Source organism: Poecilia formosa, unplaced genomic scaffold (genome assembly GCF_000485575.1).
Source record: "Poecilia formosa unplaced genomic scaffold, Poecilia_formosa-5.1.2 Scaffold391, whole genome shotgun sequence".
Classification (NCBI taxonomy): Eukaryota; Metazoa; Chordata; class Actinopteri; order Cyprinodontiformes; family Poeciliidae; genus Poecilia; species Poecilia formosa.
In genome coordinates, this window is record NW_006800330.1 from 381,134 (window position 1) to 407,435 (window position 26,302).

A 26,302-nucleotide genomic window follows, 5' to 3' on the forward strand; every position below is an offset into this window, starting at 1 on the left:
AATCAGCATGCATTGGATTAAAAAAGAGATCAGAGAGAAAGTAAGAGGGAGTGGAGCCAACCTGTGTCTGTGAGATCACAGATGGCCATTTAGCTTCCTGAAGAGATCCGGTGTCTCTGAGATCGTTTAGCTTGGCCTCGAGCTGCACGCCTCCGTCTTCCATCACAGAGTCTCGGCTTCCCCTGGGTCAGCCTCGCTGGATGTCTCACTGTGTGTGTTTGTGTCATCCTGCTGCACCATGCCGGGCTGCCATCGCCGCCGCCGCAGCATCAGGCCTGGTGATGGATGGAGTTTCAGGAAGCTGGGTAGAAAATATCTGCGCTTGTTGAACTGAAACTGGAGGCTTACAGTCACCGTAAAAAGAAAACACAGCAAAAATACCAAATCTGACCAAGTGATTTTAGTCTAGTTTCTGGTGCAAAGATCTTAGTATACTTAAAAGGAGACAAAACTAACATGAAAGTAACTTTTCAACAAGATATAGAAGCTTGTTTTAAGTAAATAATTCCTTAATATTGGTGAAAAAGTGCTGGTTTCATTGGCAGATAAATTTACTTATGACACAATTTCCCCATATAATAAGTGAAATAATCTGCCAATTTAACTACTATATTTTCATCAATATTAAACAATTATTTACTTAAAACAAGCTTATATGTCTTGCTGATAACTTACTTTTGCCTTATTTCAAGTGTAAAAGCGTATTTGAATTAGAAACTAGACAAAAATACTTAAGATTGTATGTTTTTGCAGTGCATTTCTTGGCATTTCTGATATAAAGAAATGTGTAAAGATATTTAAAATAAATAGTAAATTAATCTTTTTAACCTTATGGAGAAAATGTCCTGCTGTAAGTGAAATAATCTGCCATTGGAACTAGTAATTAGTTTTGTCTTATTTCAAGTATGCTGAGATATTTACAATAGAAACTAAACAAAAATACTTGGTAAGATTTTATGTTTTTGCAGTGTAAGGTGAAAACATTTCTACAATTTGTAGCAACTGAAGCTTTTTAGATCTATAAACTGAAAACTTCAGGAAGATGATGGACATTTTAGGTCTTAATTCATTCCATAGGACTTTTTTGATCATAATCTTCTTCCACACCTAAATCTGAAATGATCCATTCAAAGAAAATATCCCAGCTGTCATTTTAAATGTTTGATGTTGCACTTTGTTAAACACCCCACAAATAAAGAGGTGTGCTGCATCACACATTTTTTCAAATGAGATATTAAAAAAGATTCGGTAAATGTAAGATTAAATGACCTTTCGGGGTGGAGGGGTTCTGAATGTTTTCGCCCAAGCCCCAAGTAGGCTAGGATCGCCCCTGGGAAAAGGACTGACTGTCGTTGTTTAATGAAATTGCTTTTGGAGCCACTAAAAGCAGCTAATCTTTCGCAGAAACAACAAAATCCAATCATTTAAATTCTACAGTGGAAAGATTTGGGGGAAGATAATTATCTTTTCTGTGGTGCAGAAATGTCAGCAGCTGCAAAACAAATAGCCACAAGACCTCCTGTGATTAAACACAAGATTGTGAGAGCTTCTGTGTATCATTCTGTGACAGAGTAGGGAGGAAGAAAAACCGGGGCAACTATAAATAGCATCCCAGTGATGAGGGAGAGATGAGATGCCACAGAGACAGAGGATGGAGAGGTGATGCAGAAACCAGGCACCAAACATTTTGTTCACAAACCAGAATTATTCTTTTATTCATTACTCAAACAACTGAACTCAGAAACAACCAATGCATGTGCAACACAGCCCAAAACATGAGAATAATAAACCCCCACGTTTACACAGGTAGTTTTTGGCTCCTTGAACAAGCAACCCCTTAAAAACTCAAGATAATGAAATAAACAGGGAGTCACCTCTGAGCTGCAGTTACTGTAAAGCACAAAGGGAGATGCAGCCTAGTGCCACATAACAGAAGTCTCTATATTCAGCAGAAACACTCACCGCCAAAGCCTTCTTTACAATAATAATAATACTAAACAGCACTGCGCCTCAATTACGCTGGAACACTGAATATCATTGTCTGTATATAATAGCAGGGCCTGAATTTATCAAACAGGAAAACATAGAACATGTGTAAAATGCATAAAGATGCATGTACACCTGTTCACTATAACTTTAATAAATACAATATAAATCTGAGACTTTCAGAGGTATATTTTATTTGGCTTTCTTGCAGTGATGCGTTGCTAAGCTAATGTAGCTTCAGCTGTTAGCTTTAGCACCAGCTAGTCGTCTATCAAAAATGGATACAATACAACTGCTAGCTCTAATATGCTAACCAAGACATCATATAACATATTATAAATATGTACAAAGATTAAAACAAAACAAAGAGGTGAGAGAAGGCCAGTTAAAAACCATTCGAGACAGTAAGGCTAGCCTGAGCTAACCTTAGCTAGGCTAACATGTACAGGCTCAATTTAACAGCGAGCTTATGGTTTTTTTGTGCAAAGAAAAAATAATTTACAAAGTGAAAATTCACAGAAATGACCCATTCAGTCAGAGTAACGTCTGAGAAAAGTGAGGGACAATTTAGGCATTGTCTAATTTAATTTAATCACAAACCTGTAGAAATTCGTCACTGTAAAATCTTTTTATTTTAAGTAAATAAATTGAGAAAAAAAAGTAGATGGTAACTTTCAGTTTATTTCTACATTTCCTTCCCCATGCGCATTAGCGTGCTAAAACCATTAGCATGCTAAAACCATTAGCATGCTAAACCTATTAGCATTCTCTGTACAACAGTCTGCCATGCTAACAATATAAAGAAAGTTAATTAATTCAAACACATACTGTCCTACCCATAGGGTGAATATACTGATATAAAGCCTACAGTGCTCCGAAAAGTATTTCCCCATTTCATCTTAGCCTTTTATTGCATTTAAATAATTCAGATAATCAAATAAATGCTAATATCAAGTATAATCAGAGTAAATAGTCATAATAAAAAGAACATTTCTCAAATTATGATTTAATTTAGAAGGGGAAAAAAGATTTTCAAACTAATGTGAAAAAATAATTGTCTCCTAAATCTAATAATTTTATTTATGATGACTAGAAATGACTAAAAATATCATCCAAGTAAGTAGTTAGCTAAGACAATTCATGACACTCGTAAAAGAAAATAATTTAAACATAAACCCACAACTGATTTTACAAAAGAATGACATTTCCTTTTTAAGAAGTACAGTACAGCTGCAGGGTAAATCCTTGTTTCTGATTAATAAATGAAGGCCCAGATGTTCCCAGATATACAGAAAATAACACGTCGCCATTAATAATACTCTTAATTACAAACTACAGCATATATCGTTTTTTTAAAATACTGCCTATAAATTTAAATAACTATATTATTTTTTAAAGTATCATCATCAAAGGGAGAAGCAGAGAAACAATGTGGAGCAGAAGAGATATGTAATAGTTCCATTTATCATTAAACAGGGACTCACAGGGAGGGATAAAGTTTTCATAGAGCAGAAAGTGCTACAACACAATGTAGGCATTAATATTTTCTCTTTTACTTGAAACATTCATTTCATAACCCTAAGATAAAAGTTCATAGAGCGACTTCACAGCCACGATACCTCTCAGAGACAACAGCCCAGCTGCTGTTCGGAGCTACATTGTAGAAACGCACACATCTATCCTTAATACTTAGGACAAATGGAAACAAACTGAGGATGACATGCAGGGTTATGTTACCTCATATGTCTACTGCTGCACTAAGAACAGAGTATTAGAGGGTAAATATTAGCTCTGCCACAGAAAAAAAGGCTAAAACTCGTCTAAATTACTTGCAAAAAGAATATCTGCAGATCTAATCTGTATATTCTTTCTATTTATGTCTCCATTTCTTGTTTTTTTGGAGTAGCTTGTTTACCACTTTGGAAAATACTGCATCACAAATCCATTGAATATTTTAGGAAATGTTCCCATCAGCAGCTGGGAGCACAGCTACTTTTGCACTAAAAGCCCATTAGCCTAGATTTATATTCATCATGCACTATAAGATCTATAAATGTAAACAGCTGTGTCATTTTATCTGGTTACTACAAAGTGCAATATCATCATCATTACCATCACGAGGTACTAACGGTAAGCCAATTCAGAGTATCAGATAGCTGCAACGACTCACTAAAGATTACAGCAGACAAGGTTGATGCAAGGGTCAGGATTAAATAAATAAGAAAATAAATAATATATAAATAAATTAGAAAACATATAATTTATAATAGTGCTATCTCATCTGGCATTTTATGGAAATTAAAGCAAAGTTTGCTGACATCTAACATCAGAAAGTATTCACAACCTCTTTTTTTCTGCACATTTTGTTACAGATTTAGCCAAAAACCAAACTAAATATAGTTTACTTTATATATAAAAAAATAATAATAAAAAATAAAAAATAAGGGGGAAACATGATTTTAGAGATTTTGGAGAGTTTATGAAATGTGCATTTTGTTATGAGAAATTGGTCTGATGACACTGAAATTAAACTTTTTAGAATCATGTCTGGACAAAAACAGCAACTGATAATCACACCATCCTACCAACACGTTTTAAGTGGAAGCTAATGCTAAATTGCTAGCTTCTATTCAAATTATATCGGCCTTACAACACTTTAGATCCAATTTAATGTTAACACTATGATATATATTCTACAATACCTTTATGTCTTGTTCTCTTTCCGTTTTGGTTTGTTCGTGTAAGCTTGTTTTAAATAAATTAAATCGGGGTGAAAAAGGAGACCGTCAGGAGAAGAAACGATGTTCTGTTGAGTAGCATACATGCAGTGAGTACGCATGCGTGCACATGCGCATTAAGAGGTCCGCGACATTTACAGTAGCTCAGTTCAGCTTATACACAAGATACAACTAAAAATAATATAGTGAATTGTTTTTAATGAGAACTAGATGGATATATATGCTTTGTCCTGGTTTCTAAGTGTATTTTCTAGCCGCAGCTGCAGTCAACTACAAAACATAAAACTCACCTCCCAGTTCGTTCTGACTGGTTAGCAGGATAGTCAGGATATGTCATACAGCCATTAATAACAAAGTATATGACAATCTCACTTCTATGTCATGGTGTTATGCTGCTGATAAAAATAAAAGTACATAAGCACATGGTGATAATCACAGCGTTGTTCTGTCGATCTCCCAGAACAACGGAAATTATGTCTAAACAGTTTTCTTCCACTCGGTTGGCAAAAAATAAAGTTAAAGTGCCCCCTACCGCCACCCACTGGTATCGAAATAAATATTTAAAACTAAAAAAAATCTTGTATTCTTTCACATAAACGAGTCACTTTGAGAATATTTAACAAAGTAATGCATAAACTCACTTCAAAATAAGGTCTTGTATACTAATACTTGAACAATTCTTAACAGTCGGTAACCAAAACTTCAACACTGACGCTGAATTTTATTCAACTGAACCTTTACAAAATAGACAAGCAATGTGCGCTTTAAAATTTATCCGGAAACATAAATGAATTCATCACGCTTATCCACCTGCACTTACCTCGAGGTTCTGCAGAGAATAGAAAATACACAACAGACTAAGCTTGTAGAGGAGTCAGTCGGACTAAACTAGCTGCCAAAGGTGATTAAACCAAAAATATTAAGCTACAGATATGAATATATATCGACTTACTACCTTTACTTTTTTAACATTGTTTAAATTTACAAATATGACTGAAAACTTGTATTCATCTTGTCATTGTAGGCTATCTGGTGTGGGTTTTGTTTAAAAAGAAAGAAAAAAAAACGAAACCAAAATCCATAAATAAGTAAAAAAATAGAAAAAATGATGAGGTGTGAATACTTTCTGATGCTGCTGCATGTTGGGCCCCATGTGTGTTTTCCTCAGGCTGGGGCTCACAATGGGCCAATGCAACCAGTGTCGGTAAAACCAGTTATAAATCTTAGCTGGGACACAAATGAGTATCATTTTAAATTATTCAGCTCATCTGAGACCTGTACGGGTCCCGATTATTACCCAGAGTTGAACTGCCTCTGATTTGGAGGAACCATTACATAACCAAAGGACACGCCATCTGAGTCCCATTACTTAATTACTAGAATGGGTCCCATGCATGATGATAGTCATATAAATGCATAGAGGACAATCCATCTTCACAAATTAGTGCCTTGTGGAGCAGAAAACCTTTATAAAAACAAATAAAAACAATTTCATGCTCCAACAATGATGCATTATGCACTGAGCAGGACTAAAAGTAAATTTAACTGACTTACACTGCAAAAACACAAAATCCTACCAAGTATTTTTGGTCAGGTTTCGTCTGCAAATTACAGGTAATTTTTCAGCAAGATTTAAGAGCTTGTTTTAAGTCAACAATTCCTTAGTATTGATGAAAATGTGGTAGTTTCATTGGCAGGTTATTTCACTTATAATATGACAAAAATGTCTTCCTAAAAGTTTAATAATCTGCTCATGGAACTAGTAATTTTTTATCAAAATTAAGGAATTGTTAAGAATTTTACATACTAAAAACTCACCTATTTGGAGTTGCTTTTTAACCAAAATTAAAGCAACGCTAACCAACATTTTGATTGGTAATGACTTGGCAAAAAGTAATGTTGAAATTGTTGCTTCATGGCTTTCTATTTTTGTGTGTGTATGATGCAAAGCACTTTGAGCTGCCTTGTTGCTGGAATGTGCTCTACAAATAAGCTTGACTGATTAAAACAAGCTCACACAAAGTTACTTGTAAGTCAGTTTTCTCTTATTTCAAGAGTACTAAGATATTTACAGCAGAAACCTGACCAAACATACTTGGATTTAGTGTTTTGCAGTGTAATAAATGAACATTGTGAGTCGGTTGTTGAAATATTAAGCACACAGTGACTTACAGTTTGTTACCTAACTGCATCAATTAGCAGCAGACAAATGGATCGCGAACACAAGAAGGTTTGACTCCATCCTGCAGCTCATACTTTTAATATGAAAGCAAATATTAAGTGGTCACTCTGGATCTATTTAACAACCGCTTGCTATTTTTGGCCATTGGTGGGTGTTTGATAGAAGCAGGTTAGGTCTTTAAACTGTGTGGGTAGCTGTACAGAAAGGGCCGACAAGCAGAAGCGGTGCATTTTCCTTTCCCCCCCTCCTCACCAAGCGATTGACAGTAGTTAGATAGATAATATTTAGACGCTCTGGCTGGGAAAGCGGGACCAGTTAGGGGTCCCAGTCGTCGTCATGATGCTGCGAGGCTATGATGACTACCACGGTGAGGATGGTGCAGAGCACCAGCGAGGCGATGCCCACGGCCAGGCTGATGAAGGAGAAGTTGCGGGCCTCACGGGACGCTATTTCCGCAGTCACCATGTCCCCTCGGGCTATCGCCATGCGCACCTGAGCAGTGGACAGGAAAAGAGAGGCGAACTGAGCGAAACACGTTGCATAACGAGACGGTGCATGAGTGGGAGCAAGACAGCACCATGTATGGATCGATTTCACTGCAGCGCAGGCTGCATGTGCAGGAAGAGGCCGCTGCATGCAACACAAACACAAAACACACGGCAGCGACAGACCCGGCTCCACAGAAATTTTTGCTGCATGGCGATCACTTATTTAGGGAGGGGGCACAGTAAATAGGTATTTAATTTAATATGAATACATAAACAAACATATAACTTTCAAATAAAACATCCATTTTGCTTATTAATACAAAAACTAATGATGTAAACAGTGACATGTACAAAATGTTGAGTAATTATGCTCAGATTTTATAAATATTATCTTATATATTGCAAAAATCTAATGTTTCCAATCTGTGAAGTCTATTTCTACCTAAACCTCAAAATCTGCAACTGGCTATTTTTGTTTATTTTCGCTGTAAAAAGTACAGAAAATGTTCTAGGAGGGAATGATTTCACCCATTTTTTCTGAAATCATGGAAGTTTCAATGTGTAGCAGTTATTCACAATTCACTCTGTGATGACACAGTGTAATAATGGTTTTAAATGAAGAAAAACTGAATTTGATTTTATGATTTTAATGAAAACAAAATATTGCAGATGTACATGAACAAAGCACTTTGTATTTTAAATGCAAAATCATTAGTAGTAGTGTTAGTAGAAGGAATAATGTTACTATTACTATTACTAAAAGTAAAAAGCACAGTGCAGTAAAACTTTTTTCTCCCCCAAGTTACTCAACTACCCACCTCTGAAGATAGACAGCAACAATTAGTAGCCTGCTCTTGCTAACTAGCTTAACATATATTGTCATGGATTAACTAGCTAACAGCTTATTATTCTACTTGGTTTGTTTAGAGAAAACTGCAAAAGTTATTTGCCTTTGCAGTTTGCTGGTTTTCTGTCATGATTTTAATTTCTAACACACCGGGATTCAGATCTGCACAGCAAAATGTCTCGGTTGCTAATCCGCGGGAGCTAGCATCGTAACCGCTCATGTTGCGTTTAAAGACGGCTCGGAAAAACACGTTACGACATGTTAACAACGGATTAAACAGTTGTAACGGCTAAAAAACCCCTGCGGGGAACAAGTACGAGAAGTGCGGGAGTAAATCGAGATAAAATTAAAATAAAATAATAGAAGGCTGACCACTCGGAGGTAAAAGATAAATAAATAAATTAAACAGCTTCGAGGTCAGGGCGGGCACGGCTGACTGTGTGCCCGCCCATGCCGCCGGGGCCGAGCAGCGGCCACACATACTGTACCGCTCGGACCGGCGCCTCCACGGCCTGTCAGCTCCGCTCAGCTCACAGGCAGCTGAGCGGCCCGGAGGACGAAATCCATTCTGTCCCGTTGCACTGACAGTGGTGCGGTTACGTAACGTGGCATGTTGAGTGCATGTTGGTCAGCCCGGTTTACCGTCACACAGATGGAACAACAGGACTCATTAAGTGTGAGGAGAGCCACCGCAAGGAGCTGTGATCACCACGTCCTGCAAGGAAAAACTCCGGCACACAGCTCTAACTGAAACAGCTTCCCACCTTATGCTGCTCCAAACACTTTATGCATTTTGTTTTGCAGCGTTCCCCAACGTTTGGATGGTTTTAGAGCAGAGGTGTCAAACTTCATTTTTGTTTAGGGCCAAATTAAGATCATAAATGCTCTTAAAGGGCCGGGTGTGCCAGAATGTGTTGATAAAACCTGTTCAAAATATTAATAAATTCTTAAAATGAGATCATGTTGAACATCTTTCCAGTCCCTCCAGAATTTCACAATTGTTTTTGCAATAAAAATCACTTTGGGGCGCTGTTTGTGGTACTACTTTGGAAATATTAGTGATATTTATGCTTATTTATGCCTTTTTATTACTCAGCGTACAGATCTATAATCTGACATCAGTTAAGGCTGAGGCAGCTGTTTAATACAAGTAAGCTGTTTAGTACACAAAGTCAGAGATGTGTTAAATTTTCCAAAGTGTCTTTATCCGCTAAAGTATTAGCAGTTCTTATTATTCTGACATAAAGGTACAATAATAAAATGAGTTTTACCTTCACTGCCTTGATGATGGCGATGATGCCTGTGGGCCAGAAGCAGCACACGGTGGTTAGCACGGCGATGGGCAGGTAGTCGTGGGGCGGCCGGCGGTCCATCAGGGTGATGCTGGGGGGCATCTGCATGGGGTGGATCTGGCCTGGGGGGATCCCCGGGTGGCTTCCTGCTGCTGGCATGTAGGGCTGACCCTGAGCGGACCCGAACATGGAGCGGTTAGATTATTAAAACTGAAGCTTACAGCAGCGATGGCACTCTTTTCCCATTGTAGAATTCAAGCACTTTTCAAGGTAAGTTTCCAAACTTTTCAAATTAAATTTGAAATTCTAATTCAAACATACTTTATTGATCCAAAAAGAAAACTAAATGTTTCTATCTTGAATTTATTCTGAAATATTTATCTTTTTCTAATAAAATGGACTAAAAATAAAACTGAATGAAAACTTTGGAAATCAGACGAACTTTGATATTAAACATGTAGGAACCAATTTTGTTTACTTGTTTTACTAATCCGTGAACGTTTTACCTTTAAATCTAAAACGATACTAATATGTACCAAAAATATTGATGATGATAAAAATAAAACTTGTAAAGGATTTTCAATTAAGATTCACCCAAAACGTCAAATATTTCTAGTTAGAATAAGCAAAGGTTGACTTAAAAATCAAGATTTTAACCTAAAAATAAATAAACGCAACATGAAACTGCCTCAATGTGGCACCACTAATCTTGAAGTTTATAGATAAAAACAAAACAAAAGTTAGAAAAAATAAATCTGAGAGAGTTTCGGAGTCGGTCTGTGACTCACCGACGCCATGGGATAAACGGGAACGTAAGCGGTGCATGGCTGCAGCTGCAGCGGGTAGCCCGGGTGGATGTACCCCACGGGCGGGTGCTGGATGGCGCCTCCGGGGCCCTGGGTCTGCACCGTGTAGCCCTGCGCGGCGCCCGGAGTCCCGAAGTGGAACGTCGTTTCTTGGAGGTATCCCTCGGAGCCCGGAGGTGGCGGCGGCGGCGGAGCGGGATAACCGGGCTGGGCGCCCGGCACGGCGGCCATGTTGGGATGCTGCTGCATGTTGGGATCCGGGGGGCCAGGGAGGTACGGGGGCGGCTGCATGGTCTGACGGCCGGAGTCGTCGAGTCCTGAAGAAGAGCGACGGTTAACAGACACGATGTGAACGCAGCTCGTCTAAATGTCATAAGGAGCTAAATTGGTGCCATAATGTTTGCATAAAAAATTTTCGTTTTCAAATTGGAAATAAATATTTAAAACAGAAAAGTAAACTCTTAAAACTGAAAAAATAATTTTGAAACTGAACAAAGATTTGAAACTAAAAATAATTTTACATTTGGAAAAAATAACCTGAAACGCAATTTTGACACTATTTTTCAGCTAATTCTTTTCCAGTTTCAAACTTTTTTTTATTTTTAAAAATGTTTTCAATTTGAAATAATTATTTTTTTCTCAAAATTATTTTACAGTTTCAAATAATTTTTTCAGTAAATTTTTTTTAATCCTGTTTCAAAACAAACATTTCTGAGCAAATATTATGGCCTAAGTAGATGTGAAAGAAATGTTCACAAAAAATAAAACTGAAAATCAATTTTGACACCATTTCTCAGATATTTCTTTTTCAATTTCAAACTTTTCTCTTTCAGTTTCAAGATAGTTTTTCGGTTTTACGTTTTTTAGTATCGAATTTCTATTTCAGTTTCAAACTTAATTTCAAACATAATTTTCAATTTGAAATGATTCTTCTGTTTAAAATGTATTTTTTCTGTTTCAAATATCTTTGTATTTTTGTCAGTTTAATTTTATTCTCTTTAATTTTTTTCAGTTTCACAATAAACATTACTGAGCAAACATTATGGCCTAAAGAAATGTTCACGACTACTTTTCAGTTTCAAAATAGTTTTTCAGATTTACATTTTTTTAGTTTCAAATCTCTCCCCCCTCTCCCCCCAGAGAAGGGAATCAAAGTACATGGGAGAAATCCAATGCGGTGCAGTGAAGGGAGATGAGAATCAAGCAGAATTGTACAGGAAGGCCATATATTCTCCAACCTGCTCCATCTCAGCATTAATGATGACAGCAGTCGACATTTTCACACCTCAGGATGAAGACGATGAAACAAATACCCTTTTCATCTCTGTTTATCATCAGTCAGACATGTGGCATTTCATCGTGGAGAATCTCGTCTGCTTTCTCCCACTTGTGAGTTCTCTCCGTGTTTGTCAGAAAATGACTGATAGAGTGTCGTGTTTTCACAGCATAAAGGGGGGCTGAGATAATACTGCCTGACAGGGACATGGAGGAGGGAAGTGAGGGGGGAAACAGGTGGATGCTGGATGTTGAACCGAGCGGCTGCACTGCAAAAACACAGAATCTTAACAAGTATTTTAGTCTAGTTTCTAGTGCAAATATCTTAGTACAAATGAAATATAACTTTCAATTAACTTTTCAGAAAGATATAGGAGCGTCATTTAAGTCAATAATTCCTTAATGTTGATTTTTTTAAAAGTACTAGATCCTCTAATAGGACATTTTTTTCAATATTACTGAAAACAAGCTCATATCTTTAAAGTAACATTTCAGCAAATTAAGGGCTTGTTTTAAGTCAATAATTCCTTATTATTGATGAAAAAGTATCGGTTCCACTGACAGATTATTTCACTTATGAGAAAAATGTTCTCAGTAAAATAATCTGCCAGTGGAACTAATACTTTTACATCAATATTAAGAAATTATTGACTTAAAAACAATCCTGAAAAAGTTACTTGTAAGTTAGTTCTGTCTTATTTCAAGTGTAATAAGATATTTACATTAGAAACTAGACCAAAACGCTTGATAAGATTTTCTGTTTTTGCAGTGTAGGAGCTTGTTTTCAGTCATTAATTTCTGAATATTAAATTTAAAAAGGTAATTGTTCCATTGGCAGATTATTTCACTTAGAGCAATTTTTTCCCATATTATAAATGAATATAATCCAACAGGAACTAATACATTTTCGTCAATACTAAGGAATTATTATTATCTTATATTTTTGAAAAAGTTACTTGGTAGTTTGTTTCGTCTTATTTCAAGTGTAAAAAGACATTTGCAATAGAAACTAGACCAAAAATACTTTGTAAGACTTTGTGTTTTTGCAGTGACGACTCTCGCTTTATATAGAGTTTCCTTAACGGCCGTCACAAAAAGGAAGTGGACCAGAAACACAGAGAGACACCCAGTGAAGGTTAAAGACGGGACAAGCAGTTTATTTGCAAAAGCAACCAGAGGCAATTTTATCCTCATGTTTCTCAGAAGATTTGAAGGCTTACAGGAACTACGGGCAACAAGAGGCAAAACATTTCTCACAAGACATCAGCGTTCACGTGAAATAATCCACAAAACATAAGCTTGTGCAACAAATGGATTAAACACTGCTGCTGATGTTTGTTTCCTCATTTATTCTGAAAAACAACCTACACTGGTAAAAAATATTCTGATATCTAACAATAACAATTTCCATTGAACAATTACAAGAAAGTCAGCCTGCTTTTTTTTCCCAGTGGAGGGAATCAAAGTACATGGGAGAAATCCAATACGGAGCAGTGAAGGGAGATGAGCATTAAGATATTATGATACATGTTCAGCAGAACTGTCTAAGTTTTCAATGGGGTAAAAAATAAGACAAAACTAACTTCCAAGTAACTTTTCAGTAAGAATTATCAGCTTGTTTTAAGTCAATAATAACTTAGTATTGATATTAAAAGGGTAATAGTTCCACTGGCAAATTATTTCACTCATAACAAGATATTTTTCCCACGTTAAAAGTTAAATAATCCGCCAGTGGAACAAGCACTTTTTGTGGAGTAGGATGCTTGATTTTGCTTGGTAATATGTTGATTGAATGATTGCTTAAAATAAAATGGCAAATAGAACAATACACCATAACATATTGATCTATTTGTGACAAATTATACTTAAAATGAGTTTGATCAATTTGAGAGAACTGTCTGGCTCACCGCGTTAAATCTGAGTGTTGCAGCTGATTTTTTCAAAATTTAAGCTTTTTAAATTTGAGACTAAAATGTTTCCTCTAGGTACATTTTTGAAAATCTAAATTTTGAACAAAGTCAGTTAAGCAGTGCAGAGTTAAAGCTGCTGCTTTTGTAGTTATTACCTCAAACGTACCAATAATCTAATCTGACCGAGTTTGAGACGGAGAGAGACAAACCAAATATTTCACACTGCAAAAACACAAAATCTTACAAAGTAGAAGTTTCTAGTGCAAATGTCAGTACACTTGAAACAAGACAAAAATAACTGAAAAGTAATTTTTCAGGAGCTTGTTCAATAATTTTCTAATATTGATTAAAATGTATAGTTCGAACTATACGTTCCATTGGCAGATTGGAATGTATAGTGAATAATCTGCCACATTCTGGAACCAGTAGAGTTTCTCTAGATCTTGCTGTGACACTAGTGCTTTAATCCTAGAAACGTTCTTGTAATGATAGAAGTCCAACTTTGTAACCGTCTTCATGTGTCTTTGAAGGTTCATCACTACACCTGGTCACTTTAGTTTCTAGCTGTAATAGATTGTTGTTTTTAAATTAATGTCTATAAACTGTTCCAGGGAAGTAAATCATGTGACATGGGACCAAAATGCTTCCCATATTATAAGTGAAATAATCCTTGTTTAAAATTAAGGAATTATTGACTTAAAACAAGCTCCTACAAGTTAAAAGTAACTTGTGAGTTTATTTTGTCTTATTTCAAATGCCAGGATATTTATACTAGAAACTAAATAAAATGAATAAATATATAAAGCTTGCTGGGTTATTAGTATTTTAGTCCTAGAAATGATAGACCAACTTTGTAACTGTTTATGTGTTTTTGAAGGTTCAGGACCTGATTGCTATAGTTTATAGCTGTAACACAAGGGTGGTTTTTAAAACATTAAGTGGAAAAATAACTACCAGTCCCATTAGCAGATTATTTCACTTACAAAAAGGCATTTTTCCTAAGAAATAAGTTAAACAATCTGACAGTGAAACTAACTTCTAAAAAAAAAATCAATGTTAAGGAATGACTGACTTAAAACAATCTCCTATATCTTATTAAAAAGTACCTTGGAAGTTAGCTTTGTCTTATTTCAAGCACTAACAGACTAGAAACTAGACCCAAAAGTACAATAAATAAACATATAAAGCTTTCTGGGATATTAGTTTTTTAATCCTGGAACTGATAGAAGACCGACTTTGTAACTGTCTTTATGTGTATATGGAGGTTCAGGACCTGATCACTAGTTTCTAGCTATAATAGAAAGCAGTTTGTTTTTTTTTTTAATCTCTAAAAAGTGTTTTAGTGATGTAATTCACGTGATGTAGGAATAGCCGATGAGCAGCTGCAGCCAAATGTGAATCCTAAATAAACTAAACTAAACCAAACACTCATGACTTGAAGAAAAGCATCGGTTACAGAAGTGAAAAAATAAGTACTAGTTCCACTGGAGGATTAAGGGCATTTTTCCCAAGTAATAAGTAAAATAATCTGCCAGTGGAATTAGAATTTTTAAACATCAACGTTAAGGAATTACTGACTTCAAACAGCCCATATATCTTATTAAAAAGTAACTCGTAACTTAGTTTTGTCTTATTTCAAACACTAATATATTTACACTAGAAACTAGACCAAAAATAGATTAAACATGTAAAACTTGCTGGGATATTAATCCTTAAAACCTAGAAATGATAGAAGACCAACTTTGCAACTGTCTTTATGCGTCTTTGGAGGTTCAGAACCTGATCACTAGTTTCTAGCTGTAATAGAAAGTCGCTTTTTAAAATTAATTTCTGAAACTGTTTTGATATAAATCGTATGATGCAGAACCAATGTAACAGACAGTTTTATTTCTTTATTGCTGCTGCTCGTCCTTTGTTTCCCTCCTCCTCTGTATCAGCTCCAGTTTTCAGCTCCAGTTTATTCTGGATGCAAAGCTCCGTATCCGCTCTCAATATTAAATGAAACTATGGCTGCAGACCCACGGCTATTACTGTCATTATTTATTTATTTATTATTGATTAATTAGCGGAGGCACGAGCAAGTAAAGGCACGCGCATGCAGAGGACACCCACATCAAACAGTCTGGGGAGACGTACGTAAGCTTGTGCGTAATGATGGAAATGAGAGTTTAAAACTGAGGTTTTATGGATTTTAACGCCACATTCTGGGTGGTTCAAGATGAAATACGGGTGGAATCGTGTCGCCGGGGTGGAAATGACCCGAAACTACCCTGACGGGGACACTTTTAACAGTGATAATTAGAGGCCCTGCGGTGATTTTCTCCCCCTCATGCTGCACCCACACAGCGGCGCATCCTCCCGCTGAAGCAAGCAGCTCAGGATGGAGCAAAAATGTGAACCAATCTGACAAAAAAAAGAGAGAAAATGCGTCTCAGTCTTACCGTGTTTTTCAGACGACATGCCTCCCGGTTTTCTGTACGTCTCCTTTAGTCGGATGTTTCACTCCAGCTGCTGGTGAATATTAAAAATAATAATAAAAAAGAAAGAAAATAAAAACCTCCTTTCGATGATTTTATTTCTCCAAATGCGTTAAACCCATCTTCAGGATGTCTTCATCTTAAAAACACGCTCGGTTTGAAATAAACTCGAGGTGTTTTTATTTTAACGGGGTTTTAATCCTCAGTGTCGCTCCGCTGCTCCGCTCCGTGTGGCTGCTGCTCCGATAAGGTTTCTTCACCAACACGTCGCTGTATATTGAATTAATGAAACACAAAACTACCCTCGTCTTAAAGCGACAGCCCGGAATGTGGGCTGGAAGCGAGCCGGCCCAAAGCAGAAGCGATTTGGGTGGCAAAGAGCTTTAAAATAGAGAAAATAAAAAAATTTTTTTTTTCTTTGGCAGAAACAGAAATCCAGATCTGCACCATTAAATATAAAAAATATCCACCGAAAAATATTAATAAAAAAATAAAATTGTAGTTTAGGTAAATTAAAATTTTAATATAAAAAACCTTTTATTACATATTTGACAAATTTGATCATTACTTATCAAAACTAATCCTTTACTATAGGCTCAAAATGTATCTAGAGAATAGTCGGTAGCTGAGTTTCCATTACAAATAAATGTTTGTCTACATTCCGAGAATATAACAAAAAGAAAACGTCAAAGTTACGGTGTGTCATTAAACAAGAAACGCAATAAAAATCACACAAATTAAGTTTGTTCACGAGATAAGCCATTAAAAACATCCTCCTACCACTTCCTGTTGTCGTCTTCTTCATGGCTTGCTCCAGTAGCAACATCCTGTTATTGATCATGTGACTCGCGTGATGAGAAAATTGTTTCCAATGCAGTTTTGTGAAATAAATTTTGATATGGCCAAAAAAAACAAAAACTCTCATTAAAGTGATAAAACTTAATCAAAAAATGTCAAAATTAGTTTCTGTTAGGCTAATTTATTTTCAAAATGTGAAATCGCACCAATTGTATGGTCAATGGAAACGCAAGTATTGATAACCACAAAAAAGAGGTAAAGCAACAAAAGGAGGTGACTGATTGTTCATCATTCAATTGACCAGAATATAAAATTTAAATTAAAAACCCTTTTAATTGGCAATACAGAATACTCAATTTTTCTTCAAATCAGCGTTTTAATTGGCTACAAGCAATAAAATTTAAAAGTAGCTGAAATAACTACATAATGTAATTTGTTGTAAATGCTATGCTGTGCATGGTTCGATTCATTTTGTTTTTTTACCATCAACCAGGGGACTAAATATGAAAATTAGCCCTTGTGGCTAAAGCTGCCATATTTACACGGTTGTTTTAATGCACTTATGTTGGTTAATATGTCTCATCACTGATGAAATACATTGAAATAGAATAAAAAATAAAACATGAACATTAGTTACTAGAGTTGTAGAATTAACAGGAAGTGGGGCCCAAAATCTAATTGTGCCTCCAGCCCTGTATAATCTTTCACCAGCCCTGCTGAAACAATCCTTATTAGGATTATTTTTATTTATTTTGTGATAAACATGATTAATTTATCTTCTCAGAACCTCAGTTTTCTCCCTAAATAATCTTGACAACACATTTTTTTTAAAAAGAAATTCATGTAAGCAGTTTGGGAACAGATTTTAATTCTGTACAATAATTTACAACCCAAACTCCACGTCCTTAACCTGAAGCATTTGGTCTGTTAGTTAAAATCTCTCCCAGATTTCCATGTAAACATCAGCTAGCTTCCACTTTCTTTAGGCACAAACATTCCCCTTCCTTGTGTGTCCAGTTTCTACATGATTGGCTCGTCCTTCCTTCAGGTTCGTTTTCTCAGTGGGTGTAGAGGGAGGCGGTGAAGACGATGTCCCTGCGGATGGCCAACGAGGCTTTCTCCATCTTGCTGCCCAGGACGGAGTCTCCCACGATGCGGGCGGCCTGCCGCACCTCCTTCAGCACCTCGTCCAGGCGCTGGATGCAGCGGACCACCGTGCCCTCCTGCACGTCTGTGAGCAGCGCGATCTCAGCGAACGGCTGCAGCAGGACAAGAGATCAGTTAGTGGAGCAATTGATCAATAAATCAATGGGTAGATTAATGTAACGGAGCAAACAGGTGCGATAATATAACTAAATATGACTCAAAAATACTTTATTTATTGGCCAGCTCGAGTTAATGTGACTTTAGGGCTGAAAAATAACATTCAGATTCTATTTTTATTCTAATTGATTTTATTTTTGCTTGCTTCCTTTTCTATGACTACGGCCACGCAAAGAAAAAATAAATTACAATAGTCAATATTAAAGAAATAAAGTAAAACATTTTGAAAAGTAATAAAATTATGAGAATAAAGTCATAATGTTACAAAAATAAGGTACAAAAATTATGAGAAGTAAAAGAAATGAAGTAAAAAAAAAAAAGCCGAAAAATAAAAAAAAAAACCAAAAAAAAAAGAAAAAAAAAAAAAAGAAAAAAGCAAAAAAATAAAAAATTAACCCTGGAAAAACTTGAACTTAATTTCAAAATTCTAAGCACTTAATCCCCGGAAAACCCAAAGAAAATTTCCTAAAAAAGTGAAAGTTAAAGGGAAACGAAACCCGTTGAATCAAGTCAAACGGGGAACCAAAACTGCAACACTTGTTACATTTTCAGCTGCTGTGGTTCTTTTTGAAGTTGCACTGTCATTGACAACCTGTTCCCCTCCTCGCCTGTGGTGGCGCTGCATTAAGAACCACTGAAGGAAACAACACAGAAACCTCTGAAGAACAAATGAGCTCAACTTCCTTCTTCATGAAATGTAAGCAACGATGGAGAAGCGTCAGATTTTTGTACGACTTTTCTTTTGTCTTTTGCAAAAGACCACGAGCCATTTTATCCTGTAACGCTAGATTATGGTGTTTGTTTGGTTGTATTTACCCAGAATGCCCTGCTTTTGGAGTGGCCTCTGGTCTGCTTGGTATTCACAAATCCGTTTGAATTACGTCAGAGTTCAATTCAACAGCTTAGATGGAGGTTTTTAGGCGTACAGGAGTTTGTTTTTTCAGAATTTGATTGCACATTTGCACCTCCATGAACAAATCAAACTTCCTAAACGTGGCCGGAGTGAACGCTCCTTCAATTACTAGAAAACCCCAAGAGATGCATCAGGATTTACTGGTTTCAAATGAACAACTCTTACAACAGTCGGACGCTGCAGTTTGCATGAAATGTGGTGTAAAAGGTGAGAACTGGGTCACAACGTGGACATCCTCACCATGCCTCTGGCCCAGCAGTACACCACCTCAGTCAAGCCGAACTTGAACTGGCCCACAAACTCCTCGGCCGTCTGTGCGATCCCACACTCCCGCTGCAGCTGCCCGATCCGCTGGGCCACCGACAGCACGCGGTCGATGCTCTGAAAGGAGAGAAACGGGACAAAGTGGATAAAACCTGTCAGACTCTACAAGCTGCTGCTGGGTGTCAACAGGAGGATCGTTTCCCAGAAAATCTGTGATTTTTTTCTTCCAGAGAGCGACTCTGGTCATCACTAATTTAAGCTCCAGTAAAGCTCTTTCATGTCGAGGCTGCTCCCGACACTCTGATGCAGAAAGTGATTTAATATGTGACCCGGTGTGAGTCAGGAGACGAGGCCTCGCTGTCCTTTCTGCAGGATGTTATGCATCAGGTCAACACAGCCTTACACAAAATGAGTCACTGCGGCGTCTCTGCAACGCATCGCTTCATTAACTACTACTTTCCGTGATGCGCAGGGAGCAGAGCCCGTCTCCTCCTCCTCCTCACCTCCTTCAGAGTGCTGGTGATGTGCGGCTCGGTCTGCGTGTTCTGGGTGAAGACCAGGCAGGACAGCAGGGCGGCGCTCTCTTCGGGCGCCAGCGGGCTCAGGACGTTCTCGAACAGCAGCTCGGTCAGCAGCAGCTCGTGGCTGCTGATCTGACAGGCCACTCGGCCTTTCAGCTGCACCGCGCCGCTGCTGTCGATGTACTGCAGCGACTGAAGGACCTGAGGGCCACAGAGCAGGAAGGTGAACAAACCTGGTCAGGATCAAGACTGACGAACGACTGCAGGACTGAACCGGCTTCCTTAAAATCCTTGAACAGGTTAGGATAGCTCTAGTAGGCCTGTCAAGAAAACAAATTCTGCTAGATGATAAATTGTTACGTCTCACTGTTGTGCTACACCTGGTTCATCACAACATAGCCTGACACCAATGCTAAGGCTAGTTAGCATAGCCACAGATGACAGCTTTCCTGTAATGGTAAGTTGCTTTTCCACCATTAGTACATTAAGTAGCATGTACACGAGGATGATTGACAGCGCTAGAACCCTCCTCCTGGCTCTGATTGGTTGTTTTTGACCAGGAGCAGTGCATATTTGAAAACCACAATAGTAGCAATGGGAGGAAGTTGAGGAGATCGATGTTTTGACAGATTATCCATCTCAAACCATGTGGTCACAACATGGTCACACTTTTAATAAATATGGATTAAACATATTTGTGTAAAAGTTACATACTGCAGCTTTAAATCCAAACAGTTAGCTGCTGGCCACGACCTCTGCCCCCCAACTCAACGTTTACACTCACAGGTGAAAATGGCTGCAAACAGATGCACAGTTATACAACCGCACATCTTTGAAAAGTATTAGTAGAGCCTCCTGCACAACCAACAAGAATGCGGCAAGTGGTTTCTGGATGGGAAGTCAAAAACAAAACACCTATGTTTTCCAGCAGCCATTGTATAGCGCATAAAGCGGTAAAACCAGCTGAACAAATGTGCTGGAGCTCTGCTTGGGTAGCTAGGTAACAGGGTTGGGTTGCCAAGTAATGCCAAATGTGACTTAACAATTGGTAGTTTCTGAAACAGAAATGCATTAACTTATTGTTAAAAACAGCCAAGTGTTTTTTTAAAATGCTTGAGTTGTTTTTAGAAGGACTTGAAACCCAAACAGAAACATAAAAAAGTGAATTTTGCAAAATAGACACCCTTTTTAAAGCCACATGTTAGAGGAAAGGAAGCTATGGAAGTATATTTGGTCGAAAGTAGCTATGCCTTGTAACGGTGTAGTTCAAGTCAGAGAGAAAAATCCTGTAAGAGTTTTGTAAATGTAGTTTTTTCTTTCTTTCAATCAGCTCTTCAAAGTTTTAAGTACAAGTATACAAACTTCAGTCTTCAACACAGTTGCATTTCACAATTTGATCGACTGTTAAAGTCCAAACAGAAACTCTGTGGAAAGATCCAAACCTTGATCCTCTGGTGGTATTCAGGCAGCAGCATCAGTGACTGGTCCGATACCAGGAACAGAAGCCGGTCCAGCTCCTCCTGAACGCTCATCCTCTCCTTAATACGAGCAAACTGGAACAAAAACAGAGAAACAAACGAGATGAACCGTAAAACAGAAACACTGCAGAAACAATCAGACCTTGAAGCAACATGTTTAATGGCAAAAAATTTTTTTCCTCTTTCTGTTTTAGGTTTTCACGATTTGGGACGTAGCAAAAGATGAGATGATAACGTTCTAAGTTATTTAATTTGAATTTAAACTGATGCTACTTATTAGAGAAAAATGAGGCCGAAATGAAAAATCTGAATCTAAATGCACTCCTGTTCCTACAAGACGAGTAAAAATAAGAGTAAAAATATGCACCAATAATTGATCAGTAGGTGTGAAAGACTGATTGCTATCATTTGTTTCACCTGTTTTATATTCTAATGTTATCTTGATATTAATAATAGTAAAAACAAAAACAAGATCTGTGAAGGCTTGTACACTGCAAAAACTATCTTACCAAGTATTGTTGGTTTAGTTTCTAGTGGAAATATCTTAATACTCTTAAAATGCGACCAAAATGACTCAAGCGCAACTTTTTTAGCAAGATATACTAGCTTGTTTTAAGTCAATAATTCATTAATATTGACTTTAAAAAGTGTTAGTTCCAATGGCGGATTATTTCACTTATAACGAGATATTTTTCTCATGTTAAAAGTGAAATAATCTGCCAGTGAAAGTTGTACTTTTTTATCAATATTAATGATTTTTTTTTTAGTTCTTGCTAAAAAGTTACTTGTAAGTCAGTTTTGTCTTATTTCAGATGTAGAGATATTAACACCAGAAAAATAATACTTGGTAAGATTTTGTGTTTTTGCAGTGTGGCTCCTGTGTAAGATAATCTTCTTTTCATTGCAGTAATTTAGATCACAGCTTGCCGAGTCCATTAGCTCTAGAAACTGAGTTTCTTTTATAAACAACTTTTCCATTTAGGGTTAAACTGCAGTTTACTTTCATTCCTCATGACTGCACAAACATCTCTCATTATTCATGCACACTGCATTAATAAGCAGTTAAAACCCAGAATATTGACTGAAGACATGAGGACAGATAAGAGGAGGGTGTGATACGGGGAGTTAGAGCTTTTTATTATGCAGAGTAATGAGAGAGGTGGCTCAAAAGACACACTGTGCGTGTGAGACGGCGTTCAGCCGCGGCTGTAGGTTTAATTATAGAAACGGGTCACATTCCTACATCTTATCTCCTCACTGAAGCTGCTTGTTTTGAGAGCTTAGAAGCAGATGTTTAAAGCTAGAGTTTGATATTATTATGAAGCTAGAGGAGAAACTGATGGAGAGATGAAAGGAAAACTGGAGCAGGGATAAAAATGAAACAAACAGGGCGTGCTATAAAACAAGGGTCTTATGTAGAGCTGTGGTGTTAATTAGCTCTTTAAATATTCTGTTCTCATTAATACCGCTTTGTCCTGTATTTGTTGTGCCTCTCAGAAATATAAAGAAGAGAAAGAAGGTGATTGTTAAACCAGGGATGCAAGCAAGCCTGTTGGAATAAGCGATTAATCAATTAAGCACAAGGAAAATTAAAATGAGCTCAATTTCCTTTCAGATTATTAATATTTTCTGAAGGGCAATTTTCTTTACAGACATAATCCATTTTATTTATGGTTTTGGTTTTAAGTGGTTTTTATTTCTGTCATGTTTTATTTTGGATGTTTAAAATATCTTAAAATATAAATCAACTAAAAATAAGATTTTCTTAAAAACCTGACATTTCTCTTGTAACAATAAATTCTAAATTTTTCATAACATGCTGGATGAAAAAAATAAAATATAAAAATTATTTTGAATCAGTTGTATTAAATACTGACTGAGTAAACAGAAAATTGTGGTTTTCTCACACAATTAAAGTTAAACATAAGGATGTCCACCGTCGCCCTCTGCTGGATTGTGGCCAAACTACAACACTAAACGCCGACTTCAATAAACGACCGGAACTAATTTGGATCCAATAAACCATTAAGCAACAATTAATCGTAAGTCTATTAATTGTTTGGATTATTAGCTTGTAAACATTGCGGACTTGACTGCAGATAGAGCCGGGCGGCCTTAAACGCTCGCTGGTTGCCATGGTTACCCGCATTGATCTTGCTGTTTTAACGTTAGCTAGCATGTTGTCAGCGTACTACAACTGGTTAGCACAGCGTGATAAAATAAGTTATGTTACAAAATTAACATTAGTGAATGAGATGCGTCTAAATGACGCATTAAATGCAGGCGAGTCGATAAATGACGAGAGAAAACGGCCGAAACGTCGGACATTAACATGCTAGCAATGTTAAAGCAACTAGATCACGGTAAGATCATCAGCTCTCAATGAGTCTCCGCCAGTTGTAAATTATTATTGTAAATAGTTTAAATTGAATAATATTCTTGCCTGCGTTCTGAAGGCGACATGCGCAGTAGAGCGGCTGCCGACGCAATGTGACGTCGACTGGTAATCCCTCTACATTAAACACGTCCAGAAAAACACACCTGCTCTGCGAAGGTGGGCGAGTGGACGCAGTTGAAGTCCAGCAGGCTGTCCTGCAGCACGCGGAGCCTCATGGAGCTCTCCACCACGTCCACGCTCTTCAGCTGGAGGTCGTTCACCGGGTCCAGGGTGGCCACGCCGCCCGGGTTCGCCTCGGCCAGGCGCAGCAGCTCCTGCGTCGCCGTGGAGATGGCCTGGCCGGGAGGGTCGGCCCTAAGTCACCAAGGAGCGTTAATGATTGCCGTTATCACTAAAGTACCACAAAATATTGCGACACAATTCTAAGTCCATGCCACTCGCCCCTATTGGAAATGTAAAAATGGCCTCAGAAACAGGTTTGGGTCCCAATCCCTTCTTTAAAACATGAAAGATGGATGCTGACGGCACCTGAACCGCGGCTGTTGCCTCTTGTTGTAGTTATCGATTATTCTGTCAGGAATCACTTTGAGGGTTTTCACTGTGATGGCGGAGATGTCCTGAAGTTTTAACTTCTGCACCGTGTGGCTGCATGGACCTGACAAAACCAGCAAGACAACGTCAGAAAAACATTCTACATCTGAAAGGCCTGCTTGTTTACATATAAAAAGAAAGCAGTTATGGACGTCATGTGTGCATAACTACCTCCCTGCTGGAGGGCAAGCAGCTGCTAGCAGACGATGACTAGCATTAGTTTTAGCTGTTAAGTTATGGATATAACATGTTAGATCTTTAATATACGCCTGACATTTAAAATAAAAAGGGACTAATTGCCAACACTATGACAACTAGATAAGGCCAAGAAAAGGATTTAATTAGGAAAATAAATAGCAAGGAAAAGGGTAATAGATCAGTTAAGCTAGCTTGACTTTGACAACCTTAACATATAGATGTGGTGTGGAATTCAGTGTTTCAGTTCAGTTAAAAATGTTTATAAAAAGGTATATAGAGCAGGTGTTTAAATTAGCTAATCAACCACGGCAGTGTTAGGTTAGCTAATAGCAGCGGTAGCTAATCAACTACAGCGATCAATTAATAATCACAAAACAAACATCAAGCATATAATACTGTAACCGACTGAATGTTCTGTTCTTGGTGGGAAATGTTTGAGTGTTTTTTGGTGTTGAACTCTGAAGCATAAAGTGGCGTCGTTACCAGTTGCTATGACAACGAGTCTTTGTGCAGCATAGCAGACAGAGAGCGAGAAAAATGAAGAATATGAGTAGTTTTGAGTTGTTCTTTAATGTTTTTTCTCTGTTATTTTTCCATTTCCTGTGGCGCACTGCACTAAATTAATAATACCTACGTCTCCAGGTTTCATTAAGTTCATAAAATGTTTCTACCACGGCAGCACAGCTATGGATGGGATGTAAAAGAATCATCTTTTTGCCCTCCAGCGTTGAGCACAGGCGCAAAATCTCTGTAAGCAATAACATGCAAGGGGTCCCTAGAAAGAGGTGTAATAAAATATTACTTAGATGTTATGGCTTGTGCAGCTCTACCTTCAGGTATGAACAGAGCTGTGTTGTACAGGTGCTGGAAAGACGTGCTGTCCTCAGCTTTTCCAGCCACTTCCTCGTTCCCCTTCTCACAAATGATGAGCGCCGTGAAGGTGCGATTCACAGAGTCGCTGGACACCTGTAAAACAAACAAGACGGAGTTATTAATAGAACAAAGAAATTTCACTCACGGGTCGTCTTGCTGCTAATAGCGGCTCACCGAGGTGGTTTTTTTTTACTGCTCACAGATCAAAAAGTACACTTGAATACATAATGATCAAAAGCTTAAGAAATTAGGTTGGATGTTTACAACTGTGAGAAAAAGGGAGAACGTAGTCCCCGAGTCCAGGGTGTGTTTTCTACCTGTAGAATAACTCCCAGCGCGTTAAGATGCTGCTTGTTGTTGACGATGACAACTCGACCGACAGACAGCGCTTTGAGTCCATTCACAGACTCCATGATGGCTTTCTGAAAACAAGACAGCAGGTAAATATGAAGCCAAAGTCACCTTCTTATGATCAATGAAGGTGTAACAGAAAACCTAAATGAGGGATGTTCCTAATTTACCTAAAAGTAACACAAGTGATTAAAATGCTTAATGAAAAGTTTCCTGTCATGTATTTTAAAACAGAAAATAACTATTAAGAGAGTCAAAGATTTAATTGCTCATGAGAGACTGAGAATATTCTCTGCAAATTTAAAACAAAACTAACTGCCTTGAGCTGGTGAACCCAACAGGGTTTTAGACGTTTCCGCTTGAAAATATAAAACAAAATGAATGATTATCAGCTCCACAGTTATCAGATCTAAATGCAAATGTTTGGTACTTGCGCAAAGGTAAGATATATATATAGAAATATATATAGAAAGCTTCATAGAAAGTTACACTAATGAAGCTGTTAACAAGACCGATATATCAGTGGAAAAACAAAGTAAATTTTAGTTGATTACATTCCCCCACCCAAAAAGTGTCAGACTTTAAGAAATTAA

General features: G+C 37.5%; 2 protein-coding genes across 2 annotated transcripts in view; both read right to left on the bottom strand.

The window, feature by feature from the left end:
- Positions 1 to 4,693: 4,693 nt before the first annotated feature.
- prrt1 (proline-rich transmembrane protein 1) lies at positions 4,694 to 16,315 on the bottom strand. Its single transcript, XM_007575892.2, has 4 exons — positions 15,966 to 16,315; positions 10,322 to 10,656; positions 9,513 to 9,704; positions 4,694 to 7,398 (listed from the first exon to the last, which is right to left on the bottom strand). The coding sequence occupies exons 1-4, from the start codon at positions 15,982 to 15,984 to the stop codon at positions 7,222 to 7,224; spliced, it is 723 nt and encodes a 240-aa protein (XP_007575954.1). The 5' UTR covers positions 15,985 to 16,315; the 3' UTR covers positions 4,694 to 7,221.
- Positions 16,316 to 17,631: 1,316 nt separating this feature from the next.
- The window catches only part of skic2 (SKI2 subunit of superkiller complex), a 25,969-nt gene continuing 17,298 nt past the window's right edge, over positions 17,632 to 26,302 (bottom strand). The window contains exons 22-29 of the mRNA XM_007575893.2: positions 25,676 to 25,780; positions 25,316 to 25,451; positions 24,225 to 24,351; positions 23,840 to 24,050; positions 21,263 to 21,373; positions 19,803 to 20,021; positions 19,276 to 19,416; positions 17,632 to 18,058 (exon numbers count right to left, since the gene is read on the bottom strand). Coding sequence (XP_007575955.1) covers positions 17,858 to 18,058; positions 19,276 to 19,416; positions 19,803 to 20,021; positions 21,263 to 21,373; positions 23,840 to 24,050; positions 24,225 to 24,351; positions 25,316 to 25,451; positions 25,676 to 25,780 — 1,251 coding nt within the window. The 3' untranslated portion in view covers positions 17,632 to 17,857. The remainder of the gene's footprint in view (positions 18,059 to 19,275; positions 19,417 to 19,802; positions 20,022 to 21,262; positions 21,374 to 23,839; positions 24,051 to 24,224; positions 24,352 to 25,315; positions 25,452 to 25,675; positions 25,781 to 26,302) is intronic.